We start from the raw sequence: 22,699 nt of genomic DNA, 5'->3' as shown, positions 1-22,699 counted from the left end.
GATTCTATCATGCAACTCCCCCAGTAAGGCAGCCCCTTCAATTCTACAACAACCCTGTTAACAGCACCCTGACAATCCTTGCAAAGGCCAATGGCTACTTGTGAGAGTCCAGTTTCCAGAGAAGAAGCCTCTCAGGGATGTGTTTGATGCCTAAGGGTTTCTGACAATTGTCATTGACCCCAAATGCAATGGGCTTCTGCTCCAGGTTGTTCTCTCAGGGAATGCCCCCCCCCCCCCACACACACACCCTGTTCTTGGGCTGTCCCAACTGTATCCATTCTTCAAAGCTTCCCACTTCCCCCATTCCCTCAGCTTTCCTCAGCATTTCTTTTCTGCTGGGAGAGTCCTCCTAGAATTGCTCCCCCTGTTGGGGCATATTTGGTCTAGCAAACTGCTTCCCCAAGTTGAAGCCTGAGTAACCAGTTCTTTTCCAGGATAAAAGCATGTTAACCATGAGGCTTTTCAAATTCCAGATGTAGCCCACAGACCCCATTACTTCCTGGAGCCCCAAATCATCACTTAGTGGTTGGTGGTACATATGAAATGTGACCGTCATGAGCCCTACTTAAACACCTCTGATGATAACAACAGGATTTACTCTCTGCTTACATTGTGCCAGGCACCGTTCTAAGCCCTTACATGTACTAACTCATTTAAACCTCACCATAACCCTAAAATGTAGATAGTAGTATTATCCCCGTTTTACCCAAGTTGACTTGCCTGAGGTAAATGGCAGATTTACACTCAGGCAGTCCGGCTTCAGAGCTCTCGCTATTTAACCCCTGTACCACATACCATCCCTCAAGATGCAAATGTGTGCCCCAGCCACTGTTGTGATCCTCTTCCGCCTGGCAGGTGCCTAGACTGCCTTTGAACCTGCATGCACAGTTCTCCCTGTTCAGAACGTCTCTCCCTCTGCCTTTTTTTCTGTCTCTCCCAATCTCATCCTGTACCACCCACTTTCTCTTTGCATCCAACTTTGACTGCCCCATCCTCTAACTGGCCCTGTTCCAGGGGCCACAGGCCTGGACCTTCCAGATGCTCAATAGAGCCCTTCTGGACAAACTCAAGTGAGCCTGGAGGAGCAGTACTATGGTCAGAGGTGAAGGGAGAACAGAGAGCCATGTGCGAACCGGTGTGGGAGGCGTCTTGAGGGGTTTAGAGGGGCAACGGGGGTCCAGCTAGAAAGTCTTTATTTCTTTTCCCAGCCCCACAGAACCCTGCTCCTGGGATCCTAGCCCATGTCGCAAGCACCTGAGGGCATCATTCTGTCCTGCCCTCTAAGTCAGGTCTTAGAGGTGCCAAGGGCATTGAGGGCCACAAGGGATCCGGGCGTCCAAAGTCAGCGGGTTCGCAAACGGCAAGTGGGGCCGCGACGATGGCCGACCCCTGAAGCAGGAACTGCCTAAACTAGCTAACGAGGTACCCGCAAAGAGTCCAGAAGAGTGGGCCTCAGGGCATGGGGATGCGGTTGCGGCCCTGAGGGACATGTGACGGGTCAGGCCTGAGCAAGCTGGGTTGTGCATTGATGCAGGCCACTGAGAAAATCAAAGACTGGGGTCCGGCGGGCCCCAGAGAGAATACCGTGAGGGAACTCACAAGACGAGTACCCTGGGTCAACCTCTCCGCAACTCTCCCGCCGGGCTGAGGGCTTGAAGGGAAATCACCTGCTCCGTCAGGCGCCGCCGGCGACTTGTCCCGCGCGGTGCAGCTCTCATCCCCCGAGCCCCACCAACGAGATCAAAGGCATGGCCCAGAGCGGTTCCTTCCAGCGGCGCCGCGGTGGCCATTTTTGAAAAGGGCAACTTGCCCTCAACTAGGCGGGGATTCTGCCCCCTTTCCCACTTGTTCCATCTGTTCCAGGGCTTTGGACGCACCCTTGCGTTGGCCATTTTGTTTAGGGCAAAGAGTTAGTTGGGTGTGGAGGCCTGGCCTGTGGAGTCGCAGCGGCTAGACATGTATCCTTGCTTATTTGCGTCAGTATTTGACCATTCCCAATCTTTAGACTCCATTCAACGTCGTCCTTCCTCGCTTCAAGGATCTCCGCCCTCACATTCTCTTATCTTTTCCTCTTTTATCATTATTGTCTTACCTGCCTTTCCATAGACCTCGGGGCCCCTGGTAGGCCATCATGCCAGACCCGGTGTTTGCTCCCAAATTCCTGTGTCTTTCGCCTTCCGTGGCCAGACTAGACTCAAACTCTTGTCACTCAGTTCTTAGGCGCTGCCTTCTTCACCCTGTTTGTCCCCTTTGCACGACCCTGACAAGGATTGATGTCTCCCCAATGCTAGAGTGTGTTACAAGGTCTGGCTCTTTGGGCCGTGGAGCCTGGTTTAGGGAGGCAGCCGGAACTGGAGTGAGGATAGACCTGAGCCAGAACCAGGATGATCCGCAGGCCCTGCCTACCCCTTGTGCCCTCAGTCCATGTTGGCATGATAGCTGAACTCCAGGGCCCCTTGGGGCCTCAGCTTCCTCTTTCTGTTCCTGCTGCCTCAGCTTCCCAGTAGTGCTGCCCTGTGGGGAAGTCCACAGCTACCCCTTCCTGGGAACCTGGCAATGGGTCATGGGGGTCCAGAAAAAGAATTAGCTAGGTCATCCCCATCCGTGGTCTTTTCTGAGGCCCTGTTCAGTGCTAGTCCTCTTGTAGGGTACTGGGAACCCAGAGGCTGTCCCTGCTCTGGGTAACCCACAGTCCAAGGGAGAAAGCCCCATCCTCCCCTCTCCCCTAGGGACTAAGTTAGTTCCCAATGTGGATTAAAAAAGAGATCACTGCTCCCTCTCCTTCCAGGCCTGTCCCTTCACACAGGCTCCCTCTTTCCCACCAGCTTCCTCCTCCCCACCCAGGTCCCCTGGTCTCAGAGAAAGCAAGAGGTTGGTGGCTGGGGATGAGGAGGTGGGGTGGGGATTTGGCTTGGCGTCCTCCATAAAAACAGCCGCTGCCAGCCTGGCGCTGCTGGGGTTAATGAGGGGTGGGGTGACAGCCACTTTGAACTCCAGCCAGGCAGGCCTCTGGGAAGGGGATAATGGGCAGTGTCCTCAGCCCCAGGCCTCTGCCAGCCCTCCAGTGACTAGGGCCCCCCACCCCCCACCCCACCCATTACACAATACTGATGACTCTTAAATCCTTACCACCCTCCTCATTCTGGGAACTTTCAGGTTTCCTCAGTAGAGCTGCCCTCAGTTCTGACCCAAGACCCCTACAGCCATTCCTGACTATTATAGCTACCCCATCCCCATCACCTATTTCTTGGATGGCAGCTGAATGTAGCTAGGTATCAGAAAGAACTTCCGTAGCTTTCAGGGAAGGAGAATAGGAAAGACCTCTTAGGGGGAGCCCTCCATTCCCAACTCAAACTCTGATTCTAGGGCCCTAGGGTGGGTGGGCTAAGGAGAGTTACCACCACAGATAAAAGGATACACTCACAGACTATAAGGTAGGGGCTCCAAGGAACCCCTCTCCTGCCTGGAACTCCTCAATTTGCTCTACTTTAAGCCCCTGGTTTTTCATTCCCTCAGGCCTCAGTCTCTCACTCCCCAAGATGGGAACATAGCTGCTTTTGGGTACTGTTTGAAGCCACACAGGGTGAACATGGATAGAGTAATGCCTCCCCTCCCCTCTATTTCCTTATATGAACTTAGCAGCTGGTGTTTGGGGTGCCTGGGTCTTCTCAGCTGATGGAAAACGCTAGAAACCTATGCTGAAGCTCCCCCTTGTATATCAATTCCCCACCATCCTATCTCAGAATGAGGAATTAGGTTTGAACTGGGGTTTAAAGAACAGATTTGCCAGACATTAAGAGTCGATAAAGAACCCAGCTGGCTGCTCCCAAGGGATGGGAGAAATGCAGTCAGAGTGAGGTGAGGAAGGGGACACTTGGAAGGATGGGGGGGAGGGTCCCCTTTCTTACTTGAAGTCAGAAAGGACTCTCTGGGCAGGACGCCCGGCCCTCCCACACCTTCCTCCTTTCTCAGAAGAGCCAGCATGGGGCGGGGGCGGGAGTTGGCTGGGGCGTGGTGGGGGCCTATTTAAGGAGCACTCTTGGAGGGTTTCGTTGCAGATCCAGTCCCAGGAAAGAGGGAGAGAGAGAAAGCCTTCGTGGGTAAGTGCTGGTCCCTTTCTCCTGATCTCAGGCAGGGTGCGGGTAGGATGGCTCTGAGCCTATAGCTTCCTCTCTCCAGAAAATGAAAGTGTGTTTCAGGGAAATCTTTCTCCTCCGCTTCCTGACCCCAGATACTTCAGGCCTTCACTTCAGTGGGGAGCTGGTTGCCCACGGTTCCCATCTTGGGGAGCCTCATCTCGGGATTCTCCATTGACTCAGGAAGTTCCTCAATCCACAGAGCCAATGCCCTTCTCAGTGCGTTCTGGCTCTTCCCCCAAACACTGACCCCTTAAGCCCAACATCTGGGCCCAACACAGAGCACATCTCCTATGACTGGGGACTGATCACGGAGTACCCTAGAGCCTAGGGAACAGGGTCCCTGCTATAGAGCCCTGAGCTCTGGTCCATTCTGGGTTTCAATTTGCTCATCCTGAGAATGGGGGCAAATTCACAGAAGTGAGTATGGGAAGGAAGCATCATGAAAGAACTTTGGCCACCTGGCTCTGAGAACTGAATTCCATAGGCTGTGAGCTCTAGCAAATGCCCTAGGAACTCAGTTCTGGTGCCCGGCTGTGCCACTCCATCAGTGCTGGGTCCCCAGGGAAGCTGTTGGCTCAGCTCAGGTTCTCCCAGACAACCTTCCAGCCAGACTCTTTCCATGCCAGACTCCCTGCCCTGCTGTTAAAGTATGGTCTTCACTGGTTCTAACCTGCCCCCCCCCCCAATGGAACTTGCCAGCATGGTTTCCTTTTGCTGGTCTCATGTCAGTTCTGGGGACATCTGCTTCCCATCACTGTCTGTTGGAATCTTCTGCATCCTTCAAAGCCTCTCTCAGATGCCTCTTACAAGAAGGCTCTCTCAACTCTGCAAAAATGCATCTCATCTCCTGAAAATCCTCCCCACCCCTCTCCAGAGGGCCTGATGTTGTGAGCACCTGTAGTGTTTAGTCCAGTGTTCTGCACATAGTAGCTGTTCAATAAATGCCTCTTGTATTTTATTTATTTATTTTTTTTACTGTATTTCATGTGTGAATAGGCAGTTTGGCCTAGAGACAAAACAGGTTTGTCAGTGTAGGACCTTGGGTAAGTTGCTTAACCTCTCTGGACCTCAGTTTCCTCATCTGTAAGTGGGAATCATAATTATATTCACCTTAATGTTTTGTGAAGATTAAATGAGTTAATAGTCTCTATAAAGGGTTTTAATACAGCACCTGGCACCTACTGAGTGCTCAATAAGTGTGTGAAGTTATGATTATTATTTTCCCTTAAGTAGAATGTAAGGAGCCCTGATGGTGCAACTCAGCTGCTAACCAAAAGGTGAGTAGTTCAAACCCACCAGCCACTTGGCAGAAAAGAGATAGCGATGTGCTCCCGTAAAGATTACAGCCTAGGAAACCATGGGGGCAGTCCTACCCTGTCCTATAGGGTTGCTATGAGTTGGAATTGACTCAACAGCGTACAACAAGAAGTAGAATGTGAGTCATCCAAAGGTAAGATCAGTAGGAGGGTGGAATTGAACTTGGAATTGGTCAGCCAGGACTTGTTGAGTGAGGAACTCTAGAGCAGGTGGGAAGGTTTGATAACAGGGTCACTGGGAGCTCTGGATTCCCACCTGCTATGTGATCTTGAGTAGGTCACTCCCTTTCTCTGGCCTTGGTTTCTGACATAATGTAAATTGAGGGGGTTGGACCAATGAACAGCAAGGTCCCAGTAGTCTACAAGTTTTATGAGTTAAGTTCAAAGAAGGAAGCATCTAGGCTCCATGCAGAGCTCACTTATATCCAAGGGGCCTGGAGTAAGGAGAGCTAAGGTTTGGAAGTGCCCTGGGATGCTGAACTGACTGACTGGCTGGTGGTACCTCCCTCAGAAAGCCTGCAATTCAGGGGCATATCTCCCTCATTAGTAGGAGCCCTGGTAGTGCAGCAGTTAAGTGATCAGCAGGAGGAAGATGTGGCCATCTGCTTCAGGGAAGATTAACCCCAGATTGTGGGGTTAATTGTGGTTGATTGTGTTGATTGTGGTCCAGTCAAGTTGATTGTGTTGATTGTGGTCCAGTCAATTCGGAGTCGACAGCAACCCTACAGGACAGAGTAGAACTGCCCCATAGGGTTTCCAAGGCTGTAAATCTTTATGGAAACAGTGGAGTGACTTGGGGGTTCCAACTGCCAACCTTGTGGCTAGTAGCCGAGAGCTTTACCATTTTACCACCAGAGCTCTCCTGTTGGCTGGATAGGTGTCTTCCAAATTTCTTGGCATAAACAAGTGAGTACTTCCAGTGTTGCATCCATTTGTTAAAATATCTCAATATTCCATCAATTCCTGGAGCGTTGTTTTTTGCCAGTGCTTTCTATCCATCTTGGACTTCTTCCTTCAATATCATCGGCTCTTGATCATATCCTACCTCCTGAAATAGTTAATCGTCAACCAGTTCTTTTTGGTACAGTGACTCTGTATTCCTTCCGTCTTCTTTTGATGCTTCTGTATAGTTCAATATTTTGCCTATTGAATCATTTAATCTTGCAACTTGAGTCATAGATTTTTTCTTCAGTTCTTCAGCTTGAGAAATGGTGAGCATGTTCTTCCCTTTTGATTTTCTAACTCCAGGTCCTTGCGTATTTTGTTATGACATTTTACTGTGTCTTCTCAATAGAGAAGACATTTTACTATAACATCTACTCTGTCTTTCACCCTTTGAAATCTCTTCAGCTCATTTATGCCATCACGTCTCCTGTTTGCTTTAGCTACTGTACGTTTAAAAGCAAATTTCAGAATCTATTCTGACATCCATTTTAGTCTTTTTTTTTTTCTTTCCTGTCTTCGTGTATGATGTCCTTGATGTCATCCCACACTCCTCTGGTCTTTGGTCATTAGTGTTCAATGAATCAAATCTATATTTTTCTTTACATTTTATTTATTTTGTTGTTGTTGAGAATATGCACAGCAAAACATACCAATTTAGTAGTTTCTACATGTACAATATAGTGACATTGATTACATTCTTTGAGTTGTGCAACCCTTTTCACTCTCCTTTTCATGTCAAATGCATTCTTGAGATGGTCTGTAAATTCAAGTGGGATATACTCAAAATTATACTTTGCCTCATGGACTTGTTTTTATTTTCTTCAGCTTCAACTTGAACTTGCATAGAGCAATTGATGGTATGTTTTTCAGTCTGCCCCAGCCTTGTTCTGACTGATGATGTTGAGCTTTTCCATCATCTCTTTCCACAGATGTAGTCAACTTGTTTCCTGTGCATTGCAGCTGGTGAGGTCCACGTGAAACCAAGGCTATATTTTCCAACTACTGATCCTTTTCCTTCTCTCCAACTTTCACATTCCAAACACCACTAATTATCAATGCATCTTGGTTGCATATTTAATCAATTTCAGACTGCAGAAGTTGGTAAAAATCTCCATCTTTGGTATTAGTGGTTGGTGTGTTATTTTGAATAATAGTCATATGAACTGGTCTTCCTCATGGGTGTATGGATATTATCCTAACACAGACAGCACTGGACTTCAGGTTAGATCGTGAAATGTTCTTTACAATAATGAATGCAATCCTGCTCCTCTCCAATTTGACATTCCCGGTGCTTGAATAATTTCTTTTAGGAGGATCAGCCAAGGCTGTGAGACAGAGGTTAAAGATGTCTCAAATGTCCAACTTTTCCAAACTACTGTATACTGCATCATCGCTAATATCAACTCCTCCTCCTCCCCTCAGTACTCTCCCTCTCATCTTTAACGTTCCGTATTTCACTGTAACATCTCACGGAACTCAAACGAACTGCCAAGGAAATGGCTTATGCAGTTGTGGAGGCTGGCAAGTCCCCAATCTGTGGGTCAGATGTTGGTCTGCACGAGTCTTCTCACTCACGTGGTTGCAGGGCCTGACAAACCCAGACTGGCAGGTCAGATGACTGGCTGCTGTCTCATGTCCCGAGAACCGAGGGTGAGATGATGGTGAACCTGATGTAGGATCCAGAGCAAGAGAATGACCTTTCCCAGAGCGTTCACATATATACCCTCAAGGAAAATGAAGGGTGGTGACTTGAGTCACACCTTCCAACAACCTTCCAGCAAGGCAGGACTCGAGATACATTCCACCCTACTCCTGCCTCATCAGTGCAACATACAACTCACCCCAAAATGGGACCATAACCACAGGCATAGAGGCTAGGATTTACAACACATCACAAAAGGGAGGACTCTGGCTAGAAGAGCCAATATTAAGCAATTCACTGCACTGCACCCAGCATGGTAGACCGTGTGATTTTCTAATACCTGTCTGTTTCAGCTCACTAATGCCTAGGATATCTATCTCCAAGCATTCCATTTCCTTTTGACAACTCTCAATATTCCTAAATTCATACTTCACATGTTCCATGTTCCAATTAATGGATGTTTCAGCTGCTTTTTCTCATTTTGAGTGATGCCACATCAACAAATGAAAGTCCCAAAAGTTTTCCTCTATTCTTGTCATTAAGGTCAACTCTATTTTGAGGAGGCAGCTCTTCCAACCCAGTCATATTTTAGTTACCTTCCAACCTGAGGGGCTCGTCTTCCTGCGTTATATGAGATCACGTTCTGCTGCTTTTTGTGAGGTTTTCACTGGCTAGTTTTTTAAGATGTAAGTCTCCAGGACCTTCTTTCTAGTCTGAGTCTATGAACTCAGCTGAAACTTTTCCACCATGGGTGAACCTGCTAATTTTTGAAATACTGGTGGCATAGCTTCTGGCATCACAGCAATACACAAGACACCACAATACAACATACACACACACACACACACACGTCATTGTTAGGTGCTGTTCTGGTTACCTAGTGCCACTCTGACAGGAATATAGCACAAATGGAATGGCCTTAACAAACAGGAGTTTATTCTTACAATTTGGAGGCTTCAAGTCCAAGTTCAAAGTGCAGGGCTCTAGGGGCTGGGTAAAAGCCCCTCAACCTTGGGGTTCAGCTCTGCCTCCTGCTCACAGCCCACTGGAGCTAGAGGTTTTTCTTCACTCAGCTGCTGGCTGCTGAGGCTGACAAGCCCAAGGTTGACAAGTAAAAAGGCACAGTCCCGATGTTACCAAACCATACAGCAGGCCATTACTTCAAGTCCATTGTAAGTCCCAAGGTTGGCAGAGCATGGCAGACTGCTGAACAACAGCACAGCTACATGCAGGGTCTAAGTGTGCCATAAGCTTGAGACCATTCCTAAAATTGTTTCTTATATATGGGAAGCAAACCACATACCCAGAGGCAGCTACTCAGCTGCCCACAGTAGATTCCACCATGGAGTTGATTACCAGTCTCATCATGGGGAATACTACATCCAGCTGCCAGCCACTCAACCAGGCCCAGCCAAGTTGACATACAAACTGAACTACCACAGGTGCCATCGAGTCAGTTTTAATTCATAGCAACTCTGTGTACAACAGAACGCATCACTGCTTGTTCCTGCACCATCCTCACAATTGTTGCTGTGCTTGGGCCCATCATCACGGCCTTTGTGTCAGTCCCTCTCATTGAAGTTCTTCCTATTTTTTGCCAACCCTCTACCTAGCATGATATCCTTCTCCAGGGACATGTCCCTTCTGACAACATGACCAAAGTATGAGAGATGAAGTCTGGCTACTCTTGTTTTTAAGGAGCATTCTGGCTGTACTTTCTCCAAGACAGATTTGTTCATTCTTCTAGCAGTCCATGATACGTTCAATATTCTTTGTCAATACCACAATTCAAAGGCATTGATTCTTCTGTGGTCTTCCTTATTCATTGTCTAGCTCTCATATGCATATGAGGTTATTAAAAATACCCTGGCTAAGCTACCCAGAGTGACCGAGTAGTTGATCCTGCGGGCTTGGGACCATAGTCGCAGGGGACATGAAGCTCAATTGGCATAACATACTATACAAAACATAGTTCCACCTCCTACTTTGGCGAGTAGCGACTGGGATCTTAAAAGCTAGCAAGCTGCCATCTAGATGCAACAATGGGTCTCTCCTTGTCGAGAAGAAGAAAATCAAAATTAATGGAAACAATCAGTCCTAGCGACTGGTACACCATCCGATCTGCAACCTATGCAACTATGAGACCAGAAGAACTAGATGGTGCCTGGCTACCACTGTCATCCACTTGGAAGGGATGTAGGAGATCCTGCATAGAGAGGGAGAACAATGTGGAACAAAACTCAAAATCATTTGGAGGCAAAAAAAAAAAAAAAAAAAGGTGGGGACCAGGTTTGCTGGTCCAATAGAGCCTGGTGGAACCACTGAGACTATGGCCCTAGCTGCCCTGCAGGTCTGGAATTGAAGCCACACCTGTGGTTTCCAGCTAAACAAAGTACAGGCATGTGAATTAAACATTTACCTGAAGTAGACACACGCCCTGGAGAGAACAATCAAGGGAGAAGGAAGGGCTGCTTATGCACAGGGAGACAAATCAGGGTGCAGAAAAGTATGGAGGGGTGGACACGGGGAAGAGGTAACTATGGGGAGGAAGTGGGAGGGGAGCTGTTGCATTGTAAATTTTGGTCAATGATACGAGACAAAGTATATTATGTGAACTGCTGTATGAAAAGTGAATTTACTCTGTAAATCTTCACCCAAATCAAAATAAAATTAAAAAAAAAACAAAACAAAAAAAACCCTGGCTTGAGTCAGGAGCACCTTAGTCTTCAAAGTGACATCTTTGCTCTTAAACACTTCAAAGAGGTCTTTTGCAGCAGATTTGCCCAATGCAAAATGTCATTTGATTTCTTGACTACTATTTCTGTGGGCATTGATTGTGGATCCAAGTAAAATGAAATCTTCAATAATTTCAATATTTTCTTTGTTTATTATGATGTTGCTTTTGGATCCAGTTGTGAAAATTTTTGTTTTCTTTATGTTGAGGTGTAAGCCATACTGAAGGCTGTAGTCTTTGATCTTCATCAGTAAGTGCTTCAAGTCTTCTTCACTTCCAGCAAGCTAGGCTGTGTCATCTGCATATTGCAGATTGTTAGTGAGTCTTTCTTCAATCCTGCATTCTTTATGTAGTCCAGCTTCTTGGATTATTTGCTCAACAGATTGAATAAATGTGGTGAAAGGATACAACTCTGATGCACACCTTTCCTGATTTTAAACCACACAGTATTCCTGTACATATGTAGTTAGGTGCCATTGAGTTAATTCCAACTCATAGCAACCTCATGTGACAGAAAAAAGGTGCACTACAGAGTTTTCTTGGCTGTAATCTTTAAGGAACCAGGTCATCAGGTCTTTTGTTTTGTTTTGTTTTGTTTTATTATGATTTGGGTGAAAATTTACAGAGAAAATTCACTTTCCATACAGCAGTTCACATACACCTTGTCTCATGACATTGACCACAGTTTACCACAATGCAACAGCTTCCTTCCCACTTCCTCCCGATAGTTACCTCTTCCCTGTGTCCATCCCTCCATGCACTTCTGCCCCCTGAACTATCTCCCTGTGCATAAGCAGCCCTTCTTTCTCCAATGATTGTTCTCTTCAAGGAGTGTATGTACCTCAGGTAAATGTTCAACTCATATGCCTGTCTTTTGTTTGGCTGGAAGCCACAGGTGTGGGTTCAATTCCAGACCTGAAGGGCAGCTAGGGGCCATAGTCTCAGTGGTTCCACCAGGCTCTATTGGACCAGCAAACCTGGTCCCCACCTTTTTTTTTTTTCCTCCAAATGATTTTGACTTTTGTTCCACACTGTTCTCCCTGTTTATCCAGGATCTCCTACATAGATCCCCTTCCAAGTGGATGACAGTGGTAGCTGGGCACCATCTAGTTCTTCTGGTCTCATAGTCGTATAGGCTGCAGATCGATGGTGTACCAGTCGCTACGACTAATTGTTTCCATGAATTTTTGTTTTTCTTCATTCTTCTTTGTTCTGGACACAGAGAGACTCATCGTTGCATCTAGATGTCAGCTGGCAAGCTTTTAAGATCCCAGTTGCTACTCGCCAAAGTAGGAGGTGGGATGATGTTTTATGTAGTGTGTTATGTATATGCCAATTGAGCTTGATGTCCCCGGTCATCAGTTCTTTCTCCCTTGAGCTGCTGAGTGTGTTAGAGATGTCAGTCTTACAGTTAGCAGCCTAGCTCTTAACCTTATTGCCACCAGGCTCTTTCTCTCTCTCTGTATATAAAGTGTGTGTATATGTGTGTGTGTATCGAATATATACATAAGTATTTTTTTCTGAATAATTTGAGAGTTACAGATGATGTCCCTTTACTCATAAATATTTCAGTGTGTATTTTCTAAGAACAAGGGCATTCTTTTATATAACCACAGTATAATTAGAAAAATCAGAGAAATTCATATTGATATACTAGTTTTATCACATTAATAGTTCTTATTCAAATCTTGTTAATTGTCTTTTGTAACAATTTACATCCTAATCCAGGATCCAATCCAACACATGCATTACATTTAGTTTTTGTGTTTCATGAAAGAATTTCTCAGCTGCCTTTGTCTTTCATGACATTGACATTTGTGAAGAATACAGGCCACGTTTTGATCAAATATTCTGCAGAAGAATCCCGATCATAAGGGGGGAAATGCAAAACAGAACTTCTGCTTTTCATGGAGTCCAGACTTTCTGGAGCCATGGAGGCTGCATGAACCCCTGAAACTATTGCCCTGAGATAATATTTAAACATTAATCCAAAAATATCCCTGAAATCTTCTTAAAACCAAACAATAGTTTAGCTTAATTAGTAAAGAATGCCTGCTTGAGCATTATGCTATTTTAAGATCTCTCTATATGGGATCAAAGTGAAAGCAGCAACTCAGATTAGACAGGAACTTTAGGGAGCCGTGAGTTTATGTTAATGGAGGAGGAACAACTCAGGAAAGGAGGGTGAGGATGGTTGCACAACTCGAAGACTGTCGTCGGTGTCACTAAATTGTACATGGAGAAACCGTTGGATTGATGTTTTGCTGTGTATATTCGCAACAACAAAATAGATTATTGTTTTAAAAAAAGAATACAGCCCAGTGGGGTTGTCCTCCAACTTCAGTCTGTCTGATGTTTCCTCATCGTTGTGCATTTCCACTGAACTGATGTTGTTTTCTCATTTAACATCAGAAAGCGGGCACGATGTTGATATGTTCCATTAGTGATAATGTGAACTTTGATAGGTGGGTAAGGTGATGTTTTCCAGTTTTCTCTACTTTTTTTTTTTTCTTTCCACTTTGGAAGTAGTCAATATCTTATCAGACCATGCTTTGACATTGTGTAAATATCCTGCTTCTCATTAACTTTCATCCATTGGGTTTAGTGCCCATTCATGATTCTCACCTGAAGTAATTATTACTACAAATAGTTGGGAATAATGGTTTTCTAATTTTATTATTTCTTCTGTTGTAAGAAAGAGCTTTCCTTTCATAGTTAGTTAGTTATTATCAGTATGGACTAATGGATTTTTATTCTAGTCAATAGGTTATAATCCGTTACTGTTGCTTGTTTCGATGCTTAAATTGTCCCTGATTTGGCAGATGGAAGTCCCTTTAAGCTGTCTCCATTGTCCTTTTGAAATTTTTGAGCACCTCTTTATTATCTAGGGAGCTCTGGTGGCATAGTGCCTAAGACACTAACCAGAAGGCTGGTGGTTCAAACCCACCAGCCACTCTTCACAAGGAAGGTTGGGCAATCTACTTCTGTAATGACACTGCTTCGGAAACCCAAGGAGGGATCACTATTAGTTGGATCCTACTCCATGTCAGTGCGTTTATTTTCTAGCAAGTTGCTCTACGCTCATCTTGTACTTTCCCTACCCAGGCTGTGGCATCAACCACTTTTCCAAGGGCTTTTATTTACCTTTTAGTGGAGAATGATTTTTAGAACCAAAGATCTGAGCACACGCTGTTCTTATTGCTATTGAGGTGATTGCTCAATGATTCAATTTGTAATTCTAAGTACTTAGAAATACAGATTCTAGAATTTAACACTTGCATATGTGAACAAAGATGCATATTCAAGGACTTTTTATCTTCTCATCACCCTCATTACTTCCAAGCAAGGCCAAGGCATACTGTTCTTCCTGGATTACTTCAAAAGCCTCCTAACTGGCCTCTGTATTTCCACAGTGCTCCCTTTACAGTCTCTTTATCAGACAGCAGTCAGAATTAAAGAAAAGTCTGATCATATTACTCCTCTGCTCATAACCTTCTATCCCCTAAGAATACTAATGATAAAACCCCAAGTTCTCAACATGGCTTCATGGCCCCCACAGGACCTACCTTTATCGCTAATATAATTTGCTACCACTTTCCCCTTCACTCACAGGACAAGGACACCAGGCACAGGGTATTTGAGCCTGCTTTTCTCCCCCAACTATTGAAATAGCTTGCAAAGGCCTTCACTGGGGTCTCTACTCAAGAGTCACTTATTCAGAGATGCCTCTTCTAACTTTCCTACCTAAATAAACATGGTTGTCTGTTGCAGTTGACCTTGTCTGTAACAGAACAAAATATTGCCTGCTCCTGTCCCATCTTCTAGCACCATATCAGATAATACTGTGCTGTGATCCATAAGATTTCCATTGGCTAATTTTCAAAAGTAGATTACCAGGCTTTTTTTCCCAGTCTGTGTGAGTCTGGAAGCTTCACTGAAACCTGTCTACCGTGGATGATCTTGCTGGTATTTGAAATACCAGTGGCATAGCCTCCATTATCATAGCAACATATAAGCCACCACAGTACACAAACTGACAGATGGGTGGTGGATCTAATTAGTATCCCATTACTTATCACTATCTGATGTTGTATCATATATTCACCTGTTTGCTGTCAGTCTCCTCTACTGAAACGTAAGCTTCAAGGGGCTTGATTTCTACTGTAGCCCTAGCACCTGGAACACTTCTCAGCACATGTGGGCTCTCCACTCTGTTGAGTGGATGAAGGAAACTCTCTCCTTGCAGCTATTGGACCCACCATGGCTTCTGCCTAGATTCCCCATCTCACCCTTCTCTTTGCTTGGCTAGCTTATTCTCATTCTTTACATTTCAAATGTTACCTCTTCAGAGAAAGATTTCTTGATTACCCTAACTTCCACCACCCCACTCCCATTTCTATCTCAGCCTCTTATTCTTGCTGTAGTGCTTGTAACAACTTCGTATTTGCCTGTTGTTCCATCCTTATGTCTTCTTCTAAGCTCCATGAAGGCAGGGACTGCCAGCCTGTCTTGTTCAGCACTGTACCTCTAGGGCCTAGAACAGTTCCTGGAAAATAAAAGGCACTTAAGAAATTTGTAAGGAGCCCAGGTGGTGCAGTGGTTAAAGCGCTCAGCTGCTAACTGAAAGGTCAGGGGTTAGAGCCCACCAGCTCCTCTGCAGGAGAAAGATATGGCCGTTTGCTTCCATAAAGATTGTTGTTGTTGTCATGTGTCCAGTCAGCCCCGACTCATAGCAACCCCTCTTTGAGTTTCCAAGGCGGTATCACTACGGAAGTAGATCGCCCAACCTTCCTTCTGAGGAGTGGCTGGTGGGTTTGAACTGCCAGACTTCTGGTTAGCAGTCAAATGCCTTAGGCACTATGCTACTAGAGCTCCTTCCATAAAGATTTGTTGTTGTTGTTGTTGTTATGTGCCATCAAGTCTGGCTGACTCATAGCGACCCCTCCTTGGGTTTCCAAGGTGATATGTCTACGGAAGTAGATTGCCCAACCTTCCTTCCCAGGAGTGGCTGGTGTATTTGAACCACCAGCCTTCTGGTTAGCAGTCAAGTGCCTTAGGCACTACGCTACCAGAGCACCCCCATAAAGACTACAGCCTTGGAAATCTTAGGGGGCAGTTCTACTCTTGCCCTGCTGGGTCATTATGAGTCTGAATCGATTTGATGGCAATGGGTTTGGTTTTGGGTTTTATGAAATTTGTCGGATTTCTTTTAAGAACACAAAAATAAGTTTATTTTAGGTCAATATATTATCACAAAGTGAATTCTCAAGATTTCTTTTTCTTTTTTATTGTGGTAAATATACAGGTAACAAAACATTTGTCACCTCAACAATTTTAAAGGCGCAATTCATTGACATTAAATATATTTATGATGTTGTTCAACCCTCATGGATGGACTTTCAGTAGCTAAAACCTGGGAATAACCCAAATATTAGAATTCTGGATGGCTGTTAGAGAATGGTCTGTGTGCACTGGCACAGAATGATGTCCGAGGTATAGTTAGTGTAAAACGCAATAGGCACCATAGTGCAATACCTTTATATGATTAACACAATATACACAAAAAGAAAACTGGGTGCTGAAACGGCATTGGATAGAATGGGAGAAAAATGCAGAAAAAAACTCAAAAACAAAAAAGATCAAGCTTACTGGTCTGATAGAGACTGATGAAACCCCCAAGACTTTAGCCCCTAGCACCCTTTGGGCCTGGAATTGAACTTACTCCCGTGGCTTCCAGCCACACAACAGACAGGTGTATAAGGTGAACATTTACACCAGGTAGGTACACTCCTTAGAACAATCAACCATGAAAGATCAGAAGGGCAGTATTTGCACAGGGAGATGGCTCAGAGGTCAGGAATATATAGGAAAAAAGGACACAGGGAAAAGGTAAGCACAGGGAGGAAGTGGGAAGAGAGCTGTTACATTACAGGAATTGGAATCAGTGTATGAAACAAAAAGTGTATGAACTGTTGTATGGAAAATTAACTTGCTCTGTAAACTTTCACCCAAATCACAATTTAAAAAATGGGGTGAGAAGGAGGCGTGGGGACAGCTTCTGATCTCCTCTAACTTCAGGGGGGAAAGGAAGATTCAGAACAGTATCAACAGCCCAAGGCTGGTTCCTATGAGACAGAGGTCAGACATCAGACATGCAGCTACCCTCCAACCCTTTTTGCCAGCCATCCCTCCCACAGCACTCTCTTCTTTGCTGGGTTCAATAATCTGTTGCATATGGCCAAACATAACTCAGAGACAATACTCACAATTATGAGGTTTATTATTCAGGATCAGAAACAAAGTCAGGATACAGTTCTTCGAACAGGACAGTTCTTCTCAGCCATGCCACAGGCACACTCTTTTCTGGTCTTAGCCTTTGCCCTGTTCAGGCAAGTGTTACAATGCTCTTTTAGTAGATAGGTACCCAGAGAGGTACCCCACTCCACCAGCAAGCTTCCTGCCTGAATGCATTCAGCTTTCTTGCTTCGTGGGCTGAGAAGCCCATGGCGCCATCTCACGCCGGTCTCATGGTTCTACTGCCTCTGCTGCTGCTGTCTCTCTGCTGTCTCAGCGCAGGCATCTCTGGTCCAAAGATGGGCTCCATACCTGGCTCTTTTTTCTTGCTGATAGTGAAATCCCCTGGGAGCTCTGGTAGCATAGTGCCTAAGGCACTTGACTACTAACCTGAAGGGTGGCGGTTCAAACCCACCAGCCACTCCTCAGAAGGAAGACTGGGCAATCTACTTCCATAGTGATACCTCTGGAAACCCAAGGAGGGGTTCCTATGAGTCAGGTCCAACTTGACAGCACATAACAACAACAGTGAGATGCCCCTTTTCACCTCTGGGATGGTTCATTTTAAGCCTAGTGAGATAGAAAAACTAACCAATTCCCACATTAGAGTTCCATACACCTTATTTCCATGGTCCCACACCCACAAGGGTGACTTGTACCTTATTTAAATTATTAGCAAGCTATCCATTCTGCTTGGTGGGCCCCAAACACCTTACATTTGCATAGTCTCACCCAGTCATCTGGTGGGAGCCACAAAGACCATGGCTAGAAGAGCCATATTAAGTGATTCACTGCACCACTCTGGAAAAATAATAGAATGGACAACAGTGATCATTTGGGGGTGAAGGGAGTTAGCAAAGACTCTAACTGCCTATATTATATATTTCTGTATCACAAACTTTAAAATAAACACTAACATTTGACCAGTTAGTACACGCCAGGCACTGTGCTAAAATAAAGTTTATGTGCAGGACTTCATGGCATAATATTAGGATAACTTTTTATCCTAATATTATCATCGTTATTTGGAGATGGGGAAATTGGCTCAGGGTTTTATATGAAAGATGCTAAGCAAATCTGGCTGAGCTTCATGGGAGGAAACGAGATCCTTGGTGCTTAAAAAATAAAAGCAAACCACTTATCAGGAGAAGTATCAACTGTTGAGGTTTGAGAGAACTCCATGAAGCTCATAAGGATGGTAGTGTTCAGTCAGATGGTCCACAGCTTTAATGACACACCTGTAGACCCAGGGATCTGTTGCCAGCTACAAAGGGAAGTTCAGTAAAAGTAATTCCATGAGGGGCCAGATTTCTACAGCTTGGGCATCAGAACTGGTGATCACGCTTGGACCATAGTTGAAACTGGGTATGTGGTCTAACTCTCCAGCAAACTCCTAGAATTTTGCAAACGTCAACCTATTAAAGGAGCTCTGGTTAAGGATTAAAGACTGACAGGGTGAATGATCAGGTATGTCTAGACAAAAGGGAATATACCCATGACCACATATAAGGCTGGCAGAAGATATTTCTATACAGGTATTTATTTATATGTGCTGTAAGAATGTCCATATAAGTAGAACTAATGGGGCAAAGTTGTGATAACTTCTTAGACAGTTCACCACCCTGAAGGGGTGGGTTGTTGGGTCTGTGGGCTCAGGATCATGGTGCAGGGAACATCAAGCTCTATTGGCATACTACACAAAAAGGTCTTCATCAAAGACAAATGAAGAAAACTAAAGATCCATGGAAACAATTAGCCCAAGGAACTAGTGTTGTTGTTGTTGTTATGTGCCACCAAGTCGGACCCAACTCACAGCAACCCCTCCTTGGGTTTCCGAGGCAGTATCACTACAGAAGTAGATTGCCCAACGTTCCTTCCGAGGAGTGGCTGGTGGGTTTGAACCGCCAGCCTTCTGGTTAGCAGTCAAGTGCCTTAGGCACTATGCTACCAGAGCTCCTAAGGGACTAGTAGACCATGCGAATGTCAGCCTATATGACCAGAAGAACTAGGTGGTGCCCAGCTACCACTGTCAACTACTCAGAAAGGGATTGGTACAGAAGATCTCAGATAGAGCCAGAGAACATGTGGAACAAAACTAAAAATCATTAAAAAGAAAAGAAAAGACCAGGTTTACTGGTCTAATAGAGCCTGGTGAGACCCCCAAGACTGTGGCTCCTAGTTTCCCTTCAGGTCTGGAATTGAACTCACGCCTGTGCCCTCCAGCCAAGCAACAGAGAGGCATGTAAGGTGAACATTTACAGCAGATAGATATACTCCTTAGAATGATGGATCATGGAAGAATAGAAGGGCAGTATCTGCTCAAGGAGATAGCTCTGGGGGCAGGAATGCACAGAAAAGAGACACAGGGAAAAGGTAACTACAAGGAGGAAGTGGGAAGAGAGCTGTTACATTGTAGGGAACTGCAGTCAATGTCATGAAACAAAATGTGAATAAATTGCTGTATGGAAAATGAATTTGCCCTGTAAACTTTCATCCAAATCACAATAAGAATAAAATAATAAAAAGAATTAAAGACTATTAGCAAGAATCAAAAAACAGGTAGTGACATTCATTTTTTCATATTCATTCATTCATAAATTTCCTGCACCTTCTAGATGGGCTGGCTTGGTTTTAGGTCCCTTTTACAGATGAAGAAACTCAGAGAACCTAAAGTTCCATCCATGATTAGAAAATATCAGAACCTGCCCTAAACCCCTTGAAACCTAGGTGTCAAATACCCCTTCTCCAACCACACCTAACACACTTCATTCAACAAGAGAGCTAGCGCCCTCTGAACCTCTCCGTGGGTGGTGGGCTGCAGGACCAGTGAAGGCTAGGTGTGTAAGCCTGCACACAGGACTAGGCTGCTGAAGAGCGGAGCTGAGCCCCGCTGGTCCCGGGCACACCTTCTCCAGTGACCCACTCCCACTCTCTTCCTGCCACCCCTCTGGACCCAGGACTGGAAGGTAAGGCTTCCATTACGCAGATGGGGGAAATACCCAAGCATAAAAAATGATCTCACAGCACACACTGGATTTCACTCATTTATTTACTTTTCATTACAAGCTGGGGACCACTGGCCCTGAGCTTGGGGAGGGGTTAGGGGTAAGGAACTCTGCCAGAGGGAGAGGAAGAAAGGCGAAGTTGGGGTTTATCGCAGGGCAGGCTTCAGGGGAGGAGAACAAGGTGGGGAGCAAGAGGGACTGAGGAAATAAAAGACCCTGACTTTCCAAGAGTGTCTGGCAGAAAGGAAAAGAACACCCAGAGATGCCCTTCATCCCCTCTCGCCATTCCCCCATCGTCCAACAACAACGTGAGAGAAATCTAGGAAGTGCAAGAAGGGGCGACAGCAGTGTCGGGGGCTGGGTAATAATAATAATAAAACCAGAAAGCTAGGTGGCAGGTGCACTCAGCTCCCAGCACAGGTGGAAAGGATTCTCTCCTCTCCCGCTGGCGGCGAGCAGCGCAGGGAAGGCGAGCTACGCGCGTGCTCATTCAGGCCGGCCGCCAGGCCCTCGGGCACCCTCAGCTCAGGCCTTTCCTCTTTTTCCGGCGGCCGCGTTCCACGCCTCCCCTGCCCCGGCTGCTGTCTCCGCCGCCTGAGCGGCCGTCGCCCGCCGAGTTGCTGCCGCTGCTGGCGTGCCGCCGCAGTACGCGCCTCTCGACGCGGTACTCGGGCTCGCCGACGCGCGGCGCAGCTTGCAGCAGGAACTCGCCACCGCGATAGGTGACGCGCACGTCAGTGCGCGGGTACGTGCCGTACACGCGCCGCAGTTCCCGGCGCACGGAGTCGGGCAGCTCGCGGCCCTGGCCAAGCGTGCGTTCTACGCGGCCCCAGCGTAGCTCGGCCTGCAGGCTGTCGCCGTCCGCCCACGGCGCCCAACTCTTGCCTGCGGCCGCGGCCGACTCCAGCACCTGCCCTGCGTAGCCGGTCGCTGGTAACGGCGGGCGCAGGGCTGCGGCGTAGGCCGGAGAGAAGGCCCACAGGGGCAGCGCGGCTGGCAGGGGCGCGCTTGGGCTGTAGAAGCAGTGGAACTCCCGCGGGGCCGCCCACTCACCAGTGCTGAGGCTCGGGGGCCGGCTGCAGAAGTTGTGGGCCTGGATGGGGGGCAGCAGAGGGGCGGGCATGTAGGTGTAGGTGAGGGGCTGCAGCGGAGGCCATAAGCCCTCCCAGGGCAGCAGGCAGCTGTAGGAGTACATGATCTGAACTTCAGGCGGAGGGCATTTTTGGTGGGGCCTCGTCCTGGTCTGGAGCTGTGGGAGTAGGCACAGACTTTGTTCTTACCACCACTACCATCAGTACCCATTTCTACAGCCTAGTAATCCAGGCCTCTGGTTCATATTAGGGGCCCACGCATACGCATACCTCATGGCTTTTTGGAACTCTTCCTAAATCAGGTGTTCAGTTCCCTGCCTTACCTCTTGTCCCAGGCGCAGCCTGAACCCCATGCTCCCAGAAGATAATAAGGATCTGAGGCCTGGCCAAGCCTCAAGCCTGACATGTTTTTTCCAGGTAATCCCCCACTTACATGTCTCCTTCAGACTGGGGAGCTGGTCTCCAACATTTGGGGGAGCCAGAGAGGTCCAAAGCTGGGCTTTTTTCTGCTAGCTTTTTAGTTGAGCTGCCCCCTTCATGCCCTGCCTCAGCCACACCTCCCTGTTACCAGGCAAAAGGAAACACCTTGAGCTGGCCAGGAGCCAGTCAGCCAGTGTGTGTCTGGATGAGCCTACAGGTCATACTGGCCCTAACCTAAAGGCTTAGGTCCCCAACATACACTTCCCAAAATCCCTTTCCAATCAAATTAGATCCAGTTCCCCACACCAGCTTCTTCAGATGGGTTGGATTACCCTAACGTTTGAGTAAAACCTCATGAGGCACTGAATCAGTTTGTTGATGAGCATCTAACTTGAATTTCACATCAACTGTAGGAAGAAAGTACCAATGTTATCTCTGCTTTGCATAGGAAATAGCTCTGGTGGTGCAATGAGTGATTACGTGTTTGACTGCTAACTAAAAGGTCAGCAGTTTGAACCCTCCAGCCACTCCCTGGAGAGAGATGAGGCAGTCTGCTTCCATGAAGATTTACAGCCTTGGAAATCCTTTGGGACAACTCTACTCTTCTATATGGTTGCTATGAGTTGAAACCAGGAAGCTGTGTGCCTCGGAATTGATACACAGTGGTGTTTGTTGGTACATGACCTTGATTTTAGCCAATGAGAACCATTTTGAACTTTTGACTCCAGAGTTGTAAAATAATAAGTGGGTATTGTTTTAAGCCACTATTTTGTGCTAATGTGTTACAACAGCAATAGGAAACTAATACATCTCTCCCATCCTATTTATAACCTTGCCCCACCCCTAAAACCTCAGCATCTGGGGAGTGTCTGAAAGCTACTGAACTGTTGACCACACCCCTACCTGGAGCTTAATGTTGGGCCACATGGGACTGACCAGTTTGTCCACCTGCTCCTGTTCCCAAGAGGAGTCTGGTCACACCTGGGTGGGGAATGGGGAGAGCTGAAAAATAAGCTTAAGTCAAAGCCTGGGAAGGTAAGGAGCCTGCGTTTTAATTTTTTCCCAATTTGGTTCCTGCATGCTTGCTGAGGACACCTACTGGTCTGGGGAGAA

General features: G+C 46.4%; 1 protein-coding gene across 1 annotated transcript; it reads right to left on the bottom strand.

Annotated features, from left to right (window-relative positions):
- Positions 1-20,595: 20,595 nt before the first annotated feature.
- On the bottom strand, positions 20,596-21,270 carry CUNH10orf95 (chromosome unknown C10orf95 homolog). Its single transcript, XM_007940024.2, has one exon. It carries the CDS (start codon positions 21,268-21,270, stop codon positions 20,596-20,598), a length of 675 nt encoding a protein of 224 aa, XP_007938215.2.
- Positions 21,271-22,699: the final 1,429 nt, after the last annotated feature.

This window comes from Orycteropus afer, unplaced genomic scaffold (assembly GCF_000298275.1).
Source record: "Orycteropus afer afer isolate SDZICR_OR568_19922 unplaced genomic scaffold, OryAfe1.0 scaffold00064, whole genome shotgun sequence".
Classification (NCBI taxonomy): domain Eukaryota; kingdom Metazoa; phylum Chordata; class Mammalia; order Tubulidentata; family Orycteropodidae; genus Orycteropus; species Orycteropus afer.
The sequence above is the reverse complement of the archived record's forward strand: the minus strand, read 5'-3'. Positions and strand labels throughout refer to the sequence as shown.